The sequence below is a fragment of the Sylvia atricapilla genome, chromosome 3 (assembly GCF_009819655.1).
Source record: "Sylvia atricapilla isolate bSylAtr1 chromosome 3, bSylAtr1.pri, whole genome shotgun sequence".
NCBI classification, from domain to species: domain Eukaryota; kingdom Metazoa; phylum Chordata; class Aves; order Passeriformes; family Sylviidae; genus Sylvia; species Sylvia atricapilla.
This window is the reverse complement of record NC_089142.1, coordinates 96,444,089-96,460,898: the sequence shown is the minus strand read 5'-3', so window position 1 is coordinate 96,460,898 and position 16,810 is coordinate 96,444,089. Positions and strand designations below refer to the sequence as shown.

General features: G+C 43.1%; 1 protein-coding gene across 2 annotated transcripts in view; it reads right to left on the bottom strand.

The window, feature by feature from the left end:
• CNIH3 (cornichon family AMPA receptor auxiliary protein 3) overlaps window positions 1–16,466 on the bottom strand; it is a 45,035-nt gene extending 28,569 nt beyond the window's left edge. For both annotated transcript variants that reach the window (XM_066316288.1, XM_066316289.1), the window contains exon 1: window positions 16,386–16,466. In XM_066316288.1, coding sequence (XP_066172385.1) covers window positions 16,386–16,466 — 81 coding nt within the window. The remainder of the gene's footprint in view (window positions 1–16,385) is intronic.
• Window positions 16,467–16,810: the final 344 nt, after the last annotated feature.

Here is a 16,810-nt window from a genome sequence, read left to right as displayed (position 1 = left end):
TGAGAGAACGATATTTTTGCTACCCAATTCTTATCATGATATGAAATGAATCTGAGCAAGAGATTTAGCTATGAGGTGTTCCTCATCCCTCTTTGTTCTCTGGTTGAATTGATCTGCTTAATGCCATCAAGCACGAAAGGTAATTCAAAATTGCATGAATGGAGGGGGGACCTGCCTCAAATTCCAGTGAATTTTATGCTTTTTATCATGTTGTATTTCCTGTTTATATCCGTTTGTTGAGCATCGCCTATTAAAAAAGGAAAGAAGTCTCAAGTCTTGATTTTCATCATACCCCTCCATGCAACACACTATCTTCCCAGACCAGTGGATCTGAAATGCTGGTGTTGATGAGAACCTTAGCAATAGAGCCAAATCAAGAGCAAAGAAAAAAAGTGAGATGGAAAGCATTCCTTTCTTCTCTTTTCTCTCCCTAGAGTATTTAATTTCTGAGTATTCCAGTTATTAATTCACCACATATTAATAAAAGTAAACAATAGTATCTAACAATGCTTTGCAGTTATAAAGCTGCCTCCAAGGCAATGAAGGTCTTAACAAAGGAAAATATAATTTCCATTTTCTATGATTATTTACAGAATCAGTGGCAGAAGAACCAAAGCCTCTGGATTGTTGCACCATATAAAGTTTAGGGGAAACAGAGAATACTGTCAGTACGCTAATAACATGAAAGGGAAACAATGCACTTTTGTCTGATTATTGTGCTGTTGTTCATCTCTAGAGCAGAACACCGCTTTAAGGAGAGCCTTTTTGGATTAAGGCTGCAAATGGTTTTAAGTCATTCAAGGGTAGAAAATTGTTCTATTTGTCAGATTTCACACTAACAATTGTATGGCATTTCCTTGCTCTACTTAGCTCAAATTTCACATGCTGCCACCATCAAACAACCCTCCACACAGAAATTCAAAATGTGGCTCCATTCAGGATTACACAAACAAACACCTGAGCGCTCAGTCTATATCTCTTTACTGAAGTTCTTTTGTCTGTAAAAAGGATGTTACATTTAGGACAACATGATTTAAACTTTTTAGGCTCTAACTGGAAGCTTAAGCTAACTTAAGTCACTAAAATCTTAGTGTAATTTCTCAAGTATTTAAGCCAGATCCTAAGGCAGCTTTTCCAATAGAAAGTCCAATACACAAATTTAAAAATGCATAATCTCCATTCTGTAAACATGACTCAAAATTATTTCCTACCTACCTATGGAAATATGGAGGTATAATTGTACTACTCTAAGTAAATACTGACAAAAATCCATAGAGGAACACTTTTTTGCTGAGAGCATGTGTGCATAAACATGCCAGCCTGCTCTGCTATATTTACACCTCTGCATTCCCCCTGCATAGATAAAAAAACATACAATGAAAATGTAACAAAATTAAAAAACACCCCGACCCTATAGAGATGGACAAAAGCAACATTACTGCATCAGCTACACAAAATCAGATTTCCAAGCCTGCAGAGAGGTGCGGGGATACAGTTAACAATTAAGAATGACTATTTGGCAGTCGCCCGAGACAGTCCACACCTATTAGTACAAGCATGAAGAACTCTATCCACATTGTAAAAAATAAGAAATTTATCTTCAGCAGTACAACCACACTGTACAGAGCTTTGAATGCCTTGATTGGAAAGTTACAATGTCCATGGTACCGGTTATTATTGTGACACTGCAGATCACAGTTTGGAAAAGCAACCTGATTCCTGAATGTAAAAAATTCATGCTATTAATTTTGACAAAACCACTAAAAAACCCTCAGCAACTGCAAAATTCTGTTGTGCACACAATGTTTCCAGAAGAATGATTTGACAAGCATCTATTGACAAATTTCTACAACTGCTATGAAATGGGCTTTTAGAAATAATTTCATCTAACTGCAAGGTGAAACAGTTTTTACTGCCTAACAACAGGATTCTGGTCACAGATTTCACTCACTCACACAGATACTGAAATATCTTCCCCAGTCATCCTGAGAGTGAGATGTCAACCCCCTCCTGCAGCATAGAGACAAATGTCCCACTGATTCACCACAGACAGAGATGACCTGTGCTTTTATCACAATTTTATACCCACTCACTGTCTTCCAGTCTACACCAGCTGAAATCCAGCCAGACAAAAATCAGCTGTGCACATATAAAGTGCATTTTGTTAAGAGAAGGAAGACAAGCAGCAAGCTGTGCAGGAGGGATGATGCTAATATAGCTGTACAGAGCCTGTTTCTAAATAGGTTAATAGTTTGCTCCCTGCAGCTAGAAGACATTTCCAAACAGACCACAAGCGGAGGAGGAATTTTTAAGGTAAGTCCAGACTGCCATCCTTCCTTCCCTCCCAAAGGATTTCATAATTTTGTTGTCACGATTCTTCTTTTTGTTTTTTAAAAAAACAACCTTACTTTACTGCATTCACTACAGGGAACCAGTTCAGCAACCAGCAGTGCTCTGTGAATCAAACACACCCCACAACTCACCCCTCAGTGGGACACAAACACTTGCTACCAATACAAAGAAAAAAACCTCCACATTTTCAATTAGCACCTAAACTGGTGAATACAACACATTGTTCTGAACAGAATGGAAGGGTTTTTTTGTACATAGAGATGCAATACTTCAGTTTAATTACTTTCAGTTTAATTCAGTGTGGTAGAAACAATTCTTCTACCTCAGCTGACTGAAGACTCCATGGGTCAGTGGTGAAGTCAACATCAGGGACTGAACCAAAGGCAGCAGGCATGGTTGACATTCCCAAATGCTTGTATGTGTGCTCTTTTCTTTTCTCCAATAAAAGCTTACTGAGGATTTGACAGTGTTTCCCACCAGCCCCAAAGGCACAACACCTATGCATCACTGTAGGCTGAGGGAAACACAGGTGGAATCTCTGCAGCAATAGGGAACAGAGTACATATCTCCCACACTCCTTGTACTTTTGACACGAGTACGCCGCCAATATTCTCTTCCTGCATATGGTATCCTCCTCCTACATGCAAGAGGGTATTTAATGTGGATTCCTTATAAAACAAACAGGTTTTTTGATTTAGATAACAAGATCAAAACCTTTTAAACATTTCAGTACCTAACCGCTTCTGATCTCTTCAGTTCAGCACGAAAATCCCAAGATCAGTTATTGACAGAGCACCAGTGACATCAAACTGACATGTCATCACTGGGAATGCTGTCACTTCTTAGTTAGGTATTAACTTGATTTGATGGTCAGGACTTTAAAGCAAGCAATGTGCTACAACGAGGATTCCCAGTCACAGCCACACATTCAGCAAACTAAGAAAAAGCATCACAGAACCACAGAATGGGTCACATTGGAAGGGACCACACTGTGTCCAACCTCACTGCTCAGTCAGGGTCATCCCAGAGCACACGGCACAGGACTGTGTCCAGATGGTTCTGGAATATCTCCAGTGAGGGACACTCCACACTTCCTCTGGGCATTCTGTTCCAGTGCTCGGTCACTGCACAGTGAAAAAGCTCTTCCTCATAGTCCAGTCAAACTTCCTGTGCATCAGCTTCTGCCCATTGCCACTTGTCCTATTGACTGGCACCACTGAGAAGATCCTGGCTCTGTCCTCTTGGCACCTTCCCTTCAGATACTGACAGACATTTGACGAGCTCCCCTCTCAGTCATCCCTTCTTCAGGCTGACCAGACCCAGCTCCCTCAGCCTTTCCTCGTAAGGGAGGTGCTCCAGTCCCCTCATCAAAGCAAACAACTTTGTCATTGTAACAAAGTCATACAGATTCTTGCACCAGCTTTTTCTTCTGTCTTGGAAAGGATGTAAACAAGGACCACATCTGCAGATAAACTGAACAACCATATGTATAAAGTTAGGCCAAGACTTCACCCCTGGTCTTGATCTCTTCAACGGGCCAAGAGGAAATGATGGAAGTTTGGATCCAAGTTTTACAGCTGAGATGTCAAACTCAGATTTATGGCTGTGATTCAGGGAATATCTGTTGACAGAGGCTCTGAATAATAGGAGGCCGGACAGAGAGCAAACGTATGTCAAGGCAGTGTGGTTAAGCATCACGTTCTCCCTTTATTCTCTCTCAAAGGGCGGGTTTTATATCCTGCAGCATAGTTTACAATGACAGTTCATAAGAAGAATGCAAACAAACATTGTTTAGCTTAATGTTAAGGTGGCTAAAATGCTCACACTACAAAACTATATCTATTAACACCCAGAAATCCACCATTCCATGTGACACTTTAACAGAATTTCCAGCTGTGCCACAGCACAGGCCCCAGACTGAGGCCCAGTCTGTAGCAGCTCAAACCCCAGTGCCAATATCTGCAACAAATATCTAGTGCAGATGAATTTGTTTGCAGATCCCCCAACCAAGCAGAGGGAGATGAAAGCAGTATTATTTTCTGCCCATGCCCAGGAGAGGCTGCAGAACTCTGAGGAGAAGCTGTCAGCACAAGATATAGCACTGCTTTGCCCTTCCTTCTCTTTATACTAAATTCCATATCAACCAAGAAAACTTGATGTCTTTCTCACTGCCTCTATATCACGGATACATGGATACATCACTACAGATTTGTACAGCTGCCACTTGCATAGGCCAAATTCTTCACTATCCAGTTTTTTCCACACCAAACTGGGGACAGACCAGACACGAGTTGGTAAAACACCTGTACAAGAGGCTGGCCGGGTGCAGAAGGTAGGAGAAAAGGTCTGGTGACAGGACCAATAGCTGGTTTATACTCTCTGGAAGCAAGATAACTGCCTGCCTACAGATGTGAGAGGGTTTATTCTTCTGCCCCTGTTTTTCCTTAAAATTACAAATAATTCCTAATTTATCTCACATTTAATTCAGTGTGCTCCCATGCAATGTTTCTACTTGTCTTTTTATTCTCATCAGAATTACAGTATATGCAAGGAGAAATACACAGATGCATTATAGCTACAAAGCCTCCATCTTCATAAATTATTCTCAAAATGAACTAAAACACTTTTTTTATTACTTAACAGCCCAAAGCTGATAATCCAAAGCTAGGAATAAACAGGCTATTTCTGCAGAATAAATTCAGGGAACGAATGTAGTAAACAGATGGAAAAATGTACCAAAATAGGTACAAGTAGAAAAAAATATTTGCCCCTAAAGAGGATGGTAAGAGAATGAGCTCAGAAGAGAAGATTCTTTTCAGTATCAGTAGATAAAAGTCACAGGTGAGAGACTGGCCAACTGGCTAGTGCTGTCTCTAAGCAAGTATCCAATCTTATCTCCACAACAGAATTAGTTCTTTTCTTGAGCTTCCAAAGACGCCTACATATTGCTCCAAGTTATTATTTTGTTATTTTAAAGTTCTGTTATGCTGATACATGCTTGGGAGAAGCATTACCTTCCTTTCCCCCACACACTCCTTAGTTTTCCTCTCAGGTTTCTCGTTGCTGCTCATAGTTTTTCTCCCTCTCCTGTGTTCTCCATTCCTACCAGCAGCAATTTATGCACATTCACCAAAATGCAAGAGACATATAAAGGAATCTGGGTTCTGTCACAAAAAAAATCTGCTCAAGCATGTCACACATTACACCATACCCACACAGAAGTCTCATTACACGGGCTGTCCAAAAACATCCTCCACCTGAAACTAACCATACCTTCTGCATTCAGGGAGCCTCTTCTTCTCAAATAATTGCCTCTCGAATGAGAATGAGAACACAGCATTCTTTCCTCTGTTTGTTCCCTTGGTCATACATGGATTTTCTTCCTCTCATTTCCTCTTTCCTTCACATCTTTCTCTCTGAAGTCCTCCCACCCACAGTTCCATTTTCCCCCTTCCCACGCCATTTTTATTCCCTATTACCCACTCAGCAGTGGGTTCTACTGATGCTGTCTCAGAAAGAAGCCCGTGGCAGACAGAAATTCTGCTGGATCTGTGCTTCCTGACTTTCAGTGGCACAGCAGGAGCCCAGCTGGACCAGTGAGAGGCAGAACAATGGAACAGGGGCTCCTCTAATGCAGGCAGCATCAGGCAGTGATGACCACATTAAAGACCTTCCCAAGTTTTCTTTCTTTGCCAAGAAGAGCCCAGACAGAACCTGGAGGAAATAACTCCAAGGCCAAGGCGCACACACACGAAATGGCCTTCAGCCATACATCTGTGGTTGCAGGGCTAAGGCAAGGGGAAGCAATAAAGCAGCACTGGAGCTGCAGTTGCAGAAAAGAGGCAAGAGGAGGGGACACAGCAACGCGTAAAAGTGATCAAAAATTAAGATTAAAAAACAGCAATGCAAAAAGCATCCTCATCTGTTCAGCCATGTTCTCACAAAACTCCTTCGTTTAATTACAGGAGCATGATTAAGGATAAGGATACATTCCAGTATAGCTCTAAACAGGCCTGTCACTTGGATGATCAGCAAATCAATTTTCTAAAGGATCTGATAATAGTGTTTATATAATACTGAGGGAAGAACAACTCTGAAGCATATGCAATTAAATTGATTTCAGTGGATCTTTCATTATGTTTGCTTATAAATGCCCATTCTGTGAATGTATAAAGAAGTTTCTAGTTAATAGTGATACAACGTGAACTATTTAGCCCAAACTCATAGCGTGATAAAATAATAATGCAACAGAAGATTGACTAAACAATTACACACTTGAAACTATGACTCACACACAGCGTGAAGATGGTTGGCATTTAAATGCATTTAAAAAAATCAAATGTCATTCTATTAAAAAAAATGGTGCTTGTATCAACAATGCCTGGCACTTGCACACTATCTGGTATGAGATAATTGCAAGGGCTATAAGTTACTAATTATCATCATTTTACTGCAGGTTTCCTTAATTCTTTAAGCTTTGGTTCTCCATCAATGTGCTCAGACCTCCAGATGTATTTTTAAAAATCCATCCTATATTTGACAGCCAGAATATAACATGACCTGCAAAAGCACAGAAATACAAAAGGATCCAAAACCAACTGAGATTTTTCATGACCTGTTACATTGGTGAGGGAGTTTCAAGCCATGTACAGTGGGAGAGCTCAGTGATGGCACTACTTCTTCATCTCTCTCATGTTCTTCTTCATGTCCTCATATTATCAAAACTGGAGCCACAAGTTCAGCACTCCTGCAGTATCTTGCTGAGAAAACCTACTTCCATCGTAAATGTTTTGTGATTTTAATATAACTTTCCACAATGGCATTCCTAAAATAAATCCTTGCTTTATAGCAATACTTTTTCAATGGGAAGTGGAGAAAAATGTAGACTTTTGTCCTGCCTTCACAAGCCGCACTGCTGTCTCTCTGAGTTTAAACCTACCCTTTGTTTAAAGCCATTCCCTCTTGTTCCTTCACTATATGTCCTTGTAAAAAGTCCCTCTCCAGCTATCTTGTAGACCCCATTCCAGCATTGGAAGGGGCTTTAAGGTCTCCCTGGAGCCCCCTCTTCTCCAAGCTGAACAATTTCAATTCTTTCAGCCTTCTCAGGGTGTTCCAAACCACTGAGCATCTTTGTAGAACTACACTGGACCCACTCCAACAGCCATGTTCTTCTTATGTTAGGGATTCCAGAGCTGGACCCAGCACCCCAGGTGGGGTCTCAGCAGAGCACAGTAGAGGGGGAGGAGCCCCTCCTGTGACCTGCTGGTCACAGCCCTGTTGATGCAGCCCAGGACATGTTTGGCTTTCTGGGCTGTGAGCACACATTGCCAGGTCATGCTGAGCTTCTCACCAACCAACTCCCCCGAGTCCTTTTCCTCAGGGCTGCTCTCAATCCATTCTCCTGCCTGTATTTGTGCTTGGCATCACCCTGATACAGGTGCAGGATCTGGTCCTTGGCCTTGTTGAATGTCACGAGGCTCGCACAGGCCGACCTCTCCTGTCAAGGTCCTTCTGGATGGCATCCCTTCCCTCCCACGTGTTGACCACACCCCATGCCCAGGTGTCATTAAACCTGCTGAGGGTGACCTTGTCACACTTCTTGTGTCACCAGAGAGGTTTAACAGCACTGGTTCCAATTCTGACCCCCGAGGAACACCACTTGTCACTGGCCTCAACAATTGAGCTGTTGACCACAACTCAGAGTGCAATTATCCAGCCAATTCCTTATCCACTGAGTTATCCATCTGTCTAATCCATGTCTCTCCAGTTTAGGGGCAAGGATGTAATTCAGGACAGTGTCAAATGCTTTGCACAAACCCAAGCAGATGACACCTGTTGTTCCTCCCTCATCCACCAACACTGTAATCCTGTTGTAAAAGGCCACCAAATTTTAGTGTGATTTGCCCTTAGTGAGGCCATTTCTTTCTTTTCTGTGTGCCTTAGCATGGCATCTAGGAGGATTTTCTCCATGATCTTGCATTCAGTTTCCTGGGGTGGATTCCACAGAAGTCAGCACAAAACTTTTCTCAGGGGAATGCACCATGAGAAAGGCATGAAAGTCAGAAGCTGCACCACAGAAATTCCAGCAATGGGTCAGAAAACAATGTTCACAGTGCAATGAGTAAAGTACTGGAACAAGTTCTCAGACTTGCAGAATCAGTGGATCAGGTTGGAAAGGATCACAGTCAGTTGTCTGGTCCAGCCTCCTGCTCAGTCAGGGTCATCCCAGAGCACATGGCACAGGATTGTGTCCACGTGGTTCTGGAATATCTTCAGTGAGAGACACTCGACAACTTCTCTGGGCATTCTGTTCCAGTGCTCAGTGTTCAGTGCTCTGTTCCAGTGCAAGAAAAGAAGTTCTCCTTCATCTTCCGGTTGAACTTCCTGTTCATCAGCTTTTTCCTGCCCATTGCCTCCTGTCCTACTGATTTGGACCACTCTAGAAGAACCTGATCCACCCTCTTCACACCCTCTCTTCAGATACTGACATTGATGAGGTTCCCTCTCAAGACAGAACAGGCCCAGTTTCCTCAGCCTTTCCTCAGAAGGGAGAAGCTCCAGCTTCACAGCCCTCTGCTGGACCTGCTCCAGCAGCTCCACGTCTCTCTTGTGCTGAGGAGCCCAGAACTGGACACAGCACTCCAGATGTGCCTCACCAGGGCTGAGCAGAGGGGCAGGATCACCTCCCTGGACTTGCTGGAAACAGTTTTCCTAATGCATCCCTGGATACCATTGGTCTTCTTGGCCACAAGGACACACTGCTGGCTCAGGGACAGCTTTTTGTCCACCAGGACCCCCAGGTCCTTCTCCACACAGCTGCTCCCCAGCAGGTCAGCCCTCAGCCTGTACAGGTGCATGGGGTTATTCCTCCACAAGTGCAGGACCCTGAATTTGCCATTGCTGAACTTCAGGCAGTTCTCCTCTGCCCATCTCCATCCTGTCGAGGTCCTTCTGAAGGGCTGTTCAGCCCTCAGGGGTATCAGCCACTCCCCCCAGCTTGGTGTCATCCTCAACTTGCTGAGGAGACCTCTGCCCCTTCCTCTAAGTCATGGACGGGTAAAAGTGGATGGATAAGTTAAACAATACTGGGCCCAATATTAACCCTTAAGGGGCACCACTTATGACAGGCCTATCCTGTGCCACGGATCACAACCCTCTGAGATCTGCCAGTCAGCCAGCTCTAAGTCCATCTCAATCCACTCCACTCATCCAGTCAAGACTTCCTGAGTTTGTCTATGAGGATGTTGTGAGAGACAGTGAAGAAAGCCTTGCTGAAGTTGAGGTGGACAATATTCACTGCTCTCTCCTCATCCATCCAGGCAGTGTTTCATTTCTCCACCTATGGAGAGTTCATAAGTGATCTGGACAGGACCTTGAGCAGCCTGGCATAACTTTGAAACTGGACCTGCCCTGAAGAAGAGATTTGACTAGATCCCTTCCAATCAAAATTATTCTATGAACCTTTTATTATTTCTCTTAACACGAACAGGACATTTCTGAAGTTGTCATTACTATCAAGAACACAGGAATTGTTCTGTTAATAAAATTGCTTCCTGCTCTCTGCAAACCATCACAGTCTCAAGTTGAATTTTTAACAGGGAACTTCCAACTGTGAAACACTGGAAGGTGACCTAATAAATCAAACAGTATTTGACATTCTTCCGCCTTTACCCCATCAGCTGACTCTGCCCTGTGACTTTAAGTGACTCTTTTCAGAGTGGAAATAATAATCCTTACCTGTTTCATATGGGAGAGACACTTAGTTTCCACAGAAATTGGAAATGTTTTCCAAACTACCATCACCAGAAGAGTAAGCCTCCCAGTATTTCCAGTTTGTATCTTAAGTGAGACCTAGTTCATTGCTTGGTAGAGTCACCTCCAGCTGTCAGCAGCCACACTGGTTATAAATGAGGGGTATGTCGCAGGCACTGACAAAGAGGAATGGGTCAAAGAGATGCCTGTTATCTGTATGGAAAACATTCTCTGCTGAGCTTCTTCCTCCTTCTGAAAAATACTTTGCTGAAAGGATATTTACATTGGGGTAAGGGTAATCCACTAACACAGAGGTCTGAGGGCTGAATTCAATGTTTTAAATGTGATTTAATGTAGTATGTGGTGGCTGAATAAACAAATACATGTAATGAACTATAAACGCATGCCTCTGACTCAATCTAAGAGTTTTACTCATGGTCTAATACAATATGACAGCTATATTGCCTTCCTTATTAACAAGCATGGCAGCTATTTAAAAGCACTAGAAATACATTATTTACTAATTTGGATATAAATCCCTTTAGTAAGTAGATTTTACAACTAATCCTAAGACCAAAAACCCCTTGGATATGTGACAACCAAATAACATTTAAATAGCTCTCTGCACATATTGTGGGAGGCACGAGACTCCACAGAATAATTTATTTTACACAGATAATGGAGTCACTGTGACTTGTGAGGCATCTGGAATTACAGCCAGTGGCAAACACACACAATTTAAAATCCTTCTCCAAATAAATCTCATCATGACAGTTCAAGCATACACAGACATGCTGCTTAATCTTTCCACAGTATTTAAGTCTGTGTTGAAGCCCGTAGACTTCGATGACCTTTTTAATTATTATTTAAGCATGGCAAGGTTGCTAAACTGAGATATACCTCTTTCCCAATATATAAGATACAGTTTGCTCCGCAGCCTGTGCTGCCTGGCCTAATATCTGTCTGTCAGCATTACTGTGACAAACTTCTGAAAGAAAAGTTGTAAGGGAACTGTCAAGCTATGTTATAGCCAGAGCAATCTGGCTGTGCTCTGTCTTTAAAAAGAGTGGAAATATCAGACTCATTCCTTAAACTGTCCTGACTATAAAACCTTCAGGGACAATGTGCTTAGCTGCTTAGGCAAGAAAATACGTTTTCAAGAAATATGTATAACATACAGCAACAGCATTTGTGCTCCCCTTCATCAAGCCTTAATCTGATTTTATTTTTAAGCACATAATTATCCAACATTCTCGGAGGAATGCATTAATGACTCATTAAAGAACAGTACTGAACTTCAATATCTGAAAGAAATTCAGGCTTGACCACAAGCCTGTAAGGAAATTACTTTCTTTTCAAGACAGGCTCTAAAGCATTGCAAAGAGATTAAATTGAGGTACCAGTAGCCTTCACTGGAGAGAAGCACAGATTCAAGTTAGATCTTTACAGATTTCAGGTGAGGCAGAGCTCTCCTCCAAACCTAAGTAACAGAAGCAATAGGACACAGATACACAGAGAACATTGACAGATCAGTGCATAGTTTGTGACCAAAGTGTTTTGCTCAACTGAATTTGCTAATCAAGCCAAGCTTATTTGCTTTTCATGTATCTTCAAAATTAAGGCTGTAAAATATATCAAAAATTGAGCTAGGAATTTCATGAGGAAGCCTAAGTACGTCAGAAACCAAACACTCGCCAAATTCCACATCCATAACTCTTCAAGAGCTTTTGAATTTTTTATCTGAGCTATTGAAACTTGAGTGCTAATAAAACACAGTCCACATCACCAGGAGAGTACAGTGACAAAAAACAGAAGTGGCAACATCTTATATGTGTATAGCACCTTCTGTCAGAAAGCAAAGACATTTTAGGAATAGCTCTTAAATAAAGTGACAGGCAGTACTTGCAGTTTAGTTCCATTATTCACACTTAGCAAATGAGAAAACAAGGCACAGATAACTCAAGGTGTCTGATAAACATAACACACAAAGCCAGTAGCAGAAACAACACTGAATACAAATTCCAAGGGCTTCATCCCCTGGTGTTTGAAAAAGAATGATGCTTTGATTAAATCTTAGCCTCTGTTCAGCCACTGCCTACCACTGTTTTTAATTATACTTGTGAACTTGTACCTGTTGAGTGAAGCCAAAGTTATATTAAAGCAGATTATCAAGGTTAGTACTATCCTCACACTTCGAAAGAAAAATAAGGTGGGGGGGGGGGCATAAACCAAAAAAGCTCCATCTTCTACTGCTTTATTCTCCTTTTGTTTGGCTCAAGTAGCTGCCATCACTTTCAACATACACTGCTCTTGTTGTGCCTAAGAGCTGTTCCTGGATTCACCTGCATTCACAACTATATCAAAATACTCCCAAAAGCATCCAGTGTGGTACAACTCCTCAGGCTGGCACTGCAAATTTTTTTCACTGGCATGATACCCCTGATAATTTCTGGCAATCCTTAGTTTATGAAGCAGTCACATGCAAAGATATGTTTGTACAACTTGAAAAAGATATGGCCCACTATGGAAATTCTTTTCTTTTTAACAGTAATGTTCTTGCTATTTATGAGTTGTTTTGCTGTGATATTATAAGATGGACCACTTTGAAAAGCTCTTTTCCTAGAGTTTTCCTTTAAATAACAAATCTCAATGCAAGTCTTTTTATCTTAAAATATCCCCAGAAGGGAAGGACTCAGATTACTCAAACCCAATGTGCTTTAAGAGAATACAGTGCTGCAGGACTCAACACAAGCACATCCCTTTTTAACTGAGGACAAATAAGGCACAACTTGGTCAACTTCAGTTAACTTCACTTGAGACACAACTTAGTGGAGCTACACTAGAAATGAATGTGGTGTGTCAAGTCTTGTCAGGAGTTCAAACAGACTTCACACAGCTCAGCTCAACGTTAACAGGAAGCTAAAATCTTTGTTCAAGATCATTTAGGAATGGAACAAAACTGATTAGTAAAAAGCTGTATATAAAGAGGAACAAGAGCTGAGGACAGCAAAATGAAGGGTCTGTGATGGTAGGAAGACTAACACTGTTCCTGAGCTTACAACAAGAACAACGAGGATATCAAATTATGTAGTTAGTAGACGAAATTCTGATGTTAGTTGTATCATGCACTTCTACATGGTGTTTCTAATACTGTGATGTTACAGCTAGAGGTAATGTGGTCACTCAACAACGTAAATGCTTTTAAAATTCCTCTGTCACAGAGTGTCACATTGGTTGAATGTAGTACATGGAGATTTTCAAGTCCTTTTCTTCCATTTAATAACTGTGAGTGAAATTACAGCAATAATACATTAAGATAATTTTTGTGCAGAGTTTAGACAAATGTCTCTGATAATGTCCAATTTGGTTTTGGTGGGAGGTTTTTTATGACAGACACCTCTGGCTACCTATACAGGAAGATCACTCAGAGGCAGGAAAAAAATTATAATGTATTCCAGACATCTAGAGCACTGTGTGCATTTTGTTTATAATTCCTTAAAAATGCTCTGACCGGCTTCATTCCATCTGCTTCCAAAGAATAAGGAGCACAGGAATGTATTGACAGTCTTTAACTTCCTACAGGAAAGGGACCAGATAAGCACAGTGTCAAAACATAAAAGTCCTCATCTTACTCTCTTGTTTTGGTTGTGCAATTTTTATTAAATCTATTAGATCAATATGAATGAACATTATAATTCATCTGACTTGCCAGCAGGAAGAAAATAAAATTTTATGTGATCTGCTGTTAAATCATTTCAGATATATGCCCAAACCCCATTCAGCTTCAGGTTAGAACAATATCAAGTCCAAATGCTACAGTTTTTTCTTATCCTTTAAAATAATTTACAAAATATAAATTCTCATTCTCAGAAATCCTCCAAAGTGATGGGACGCTTAGACTATTCGTCAACTTATTCTTAGCAACAGAAGGTCTTATAAAATAAACAGGAAAATATAATTATTGAAACATTCCTCTGCCGCTATTAGAACCTGTGGTACAATATATTTACTGTCTCTTACCAGTATTTTATAGTGGAAGAAAAATCAGGTCACAGGGAAGGAGTAGGAGTTTTGTTTCTTGGGAAGATTTTCACAACTGAGTTGTTTAAGGTAAAAGAAACTCCTATGACTCAATACATAACTTACAGAAGAAACCAGACTGTACTAGTTCTTATAGAAAGGATAATAAAAATCCTTGTTTTTGTGCACGTGGATAGCACATACACGCAAAAGTTTATTTTGGCAGGTTGTTAAATCTGTTCTTCTATTACTTTTCTTCACAAACCAAGTATTTTAACAGAATTTTTTCATTTATTAGAAAATATAGTGTCTATTCTTTCTGTCTTAAAACAGAAGAACATTTCCAGCCATTTTCCATTTCAATCCCTCAACAATTTCTGAACAGATGAAAGAAACATGCAGCATAAACATACGTGTATCAAGAAAAGGTTTTCTTCCCTAGCCTTTACAGAGCTCTTGTACTGCAGGATTGCTCTTCATGAGTTTATAGACTGAGAGTTAAAAAATATTTCACTAAGAGTAAATTTGTAGTCACTACACTTATTTATGGGAGAATAATTCGCCAGATTTGCTACAAGTCCTTTATGAATTTGCATGACAACAACCCAACCCAAAACAAAACAAAACAAAACAAAAAAAAAAAAAAAAAAAAAAAAAAAAAAAGAGAGAGAACACAGTGACAGACTTCAAATATATAAAACAACCATTAAACTGCTGCAGTTTAATTAGAAGCTAGAGATTCAAAGGAGAACACACTTCTAACTCTAAGCCCCTTGAGGAAGCTGTGGAATTCTCACTTTTGGAGACCTAAAGGTTTGCAGAAGAGGAGGAGAGAAAACATGAGTAATAATCTAAATTTTACTACTCCTTTTTTCAGAGTAGTGCAGTAGCTGGCTGCTAGAGATCCTTTCCAGCCTTGCAGTATTTGACATCACAACAGCACTTGGCACTACCATCACACCTTTGTGGTTTAATAATAAAATACAAACCTGTAACAGTCCCATGAAGAGTACAAAATAAATAAATTTCAAAGCACTCTCACAACAGAAGGATTTCTTTCATGTGGTTAATATAACTAAGCTAGCAGCTTTATTTCATTTCAGTAAAAATAAATCCTGCATTTTCCTCCCTTAGTCCAAGAAGGATTTTTCTTTTAATCATACTCCATCAGGTAGCTGTAGAAGCATCCATGAGACTCGCTCTGTTTTGCAACTGATCTTGTTCCATCCTGAATGCCTACAGCAAGGAGTTATCTTGTAGCACACATAAAGTGTAATTAATTCTAAGATATGTAACAGTTCAAAAGACTTGCAAGTTATGCATTAGGATGATTTCACATCTTCTGAGTTACATGCTTACGCCTACCACAGACACCCAGTGAACAGTAAGGAACGAGCACCAACCCTGTGGAGTCAACGAAGGTGGACCACAATATGCGGGTCACGCATCAGAAGGATAAGAGAGTTTCCCATTCAGCCCCTACTTTTTAGGAAGTTATTCATGTAGTAATTACCGAAGGGAAAACGCCGTATCCGCTTCATCAGAGCTCTGTTGGCAGGCAAGAGAAGCAGATCTGGTTACCTGGAGAGCTCCCGCCTGGGCAGCGCCGAACTCCGCCAGCAGCGCGGGGCTGGGGCAGCGCTCAGCCCGCCAGCGCTGCTCCACAGCGGGGACCGAGCTGCCACCGGGACCGAGCTGCCACCGGGACCGAGCTGCCACCGGGACCGAGCTGCCACAGACCCCGAGCTGCCACGGACCCCGAGCTGCCGCGGGGACCGAGCTGCCACAGGGACTGAGCTGCCACCGGGACCGAGCTGCCACCGGGACCGAGCTGCCACAGACCCCGAGCCGCCACGGGGACCGAGCTGCCACCGGGACCGAGCTGCCACCGGGACCGAGCTGCCACAGACCCCGAGCTGCCACGGGGACCGAGCTGCCACGGGGACCGAGCTGCCACGGGGATCGAGCTTCCACAGACCCCGAGCTGCCACAGACCCCGAGCTGCCACAGACCCCGAGCTGCCACGGTCCCGCGGCCGCGGCTCCTTGCGCTTCCAGCGGTGTACTGAACAGCGTCCCCCAGGCAGAGGTCTCAGGGCAAGCCCCGTCCGCCCCGGCCCCGCCGCGGGACGCTGCGCCCCGGCTGCCCGGGCACGGGGCTGCTCGCCGCCGCCTCAGCCCGGCCCGCTCCCTCACGGCACGACCCTCCACACCGCGCCTGGAGCCGCCTCCAGCGGGGGGCCGCGGGGCCGGGGTACTCACATGCCAGATGGCGAAGAAGATGAGGGCGGCGCAGAGGACCAGCGACAGCATGTAGCAGAAGGCGGCGAAGGTGAAAGCCATGGCGGGGAGAGCCCTCCGCGCCCCTCTCCGCCGGGCGGACGGGCGAGCGGCGGCCCCCGGAGCGGAGCGGAGAGCGGAGAGCGGAAGAGAGCGGACAGCTCCGCACGCAGCCGGGGCCGGGCGGCCGCCGCCCCCCTCAGCCGCGCCCGGGCCCGCCCCGACCCCGCAACGCCCCCGGCCCGGCCCGGCCCGGCCCCTCCGCCGCGATGCCTCCCCGCGGTGGGCGGCCACAGCGCCGGGACGCGCCGGGGCTCGGCGGTGCCGGGCTGGCGGGGGGCTCCTGCCGTCGCTCGAGCGTCTGCAGCCACACAGAGCCGCGTGTTTCTGACTGAAATCCTGTCACG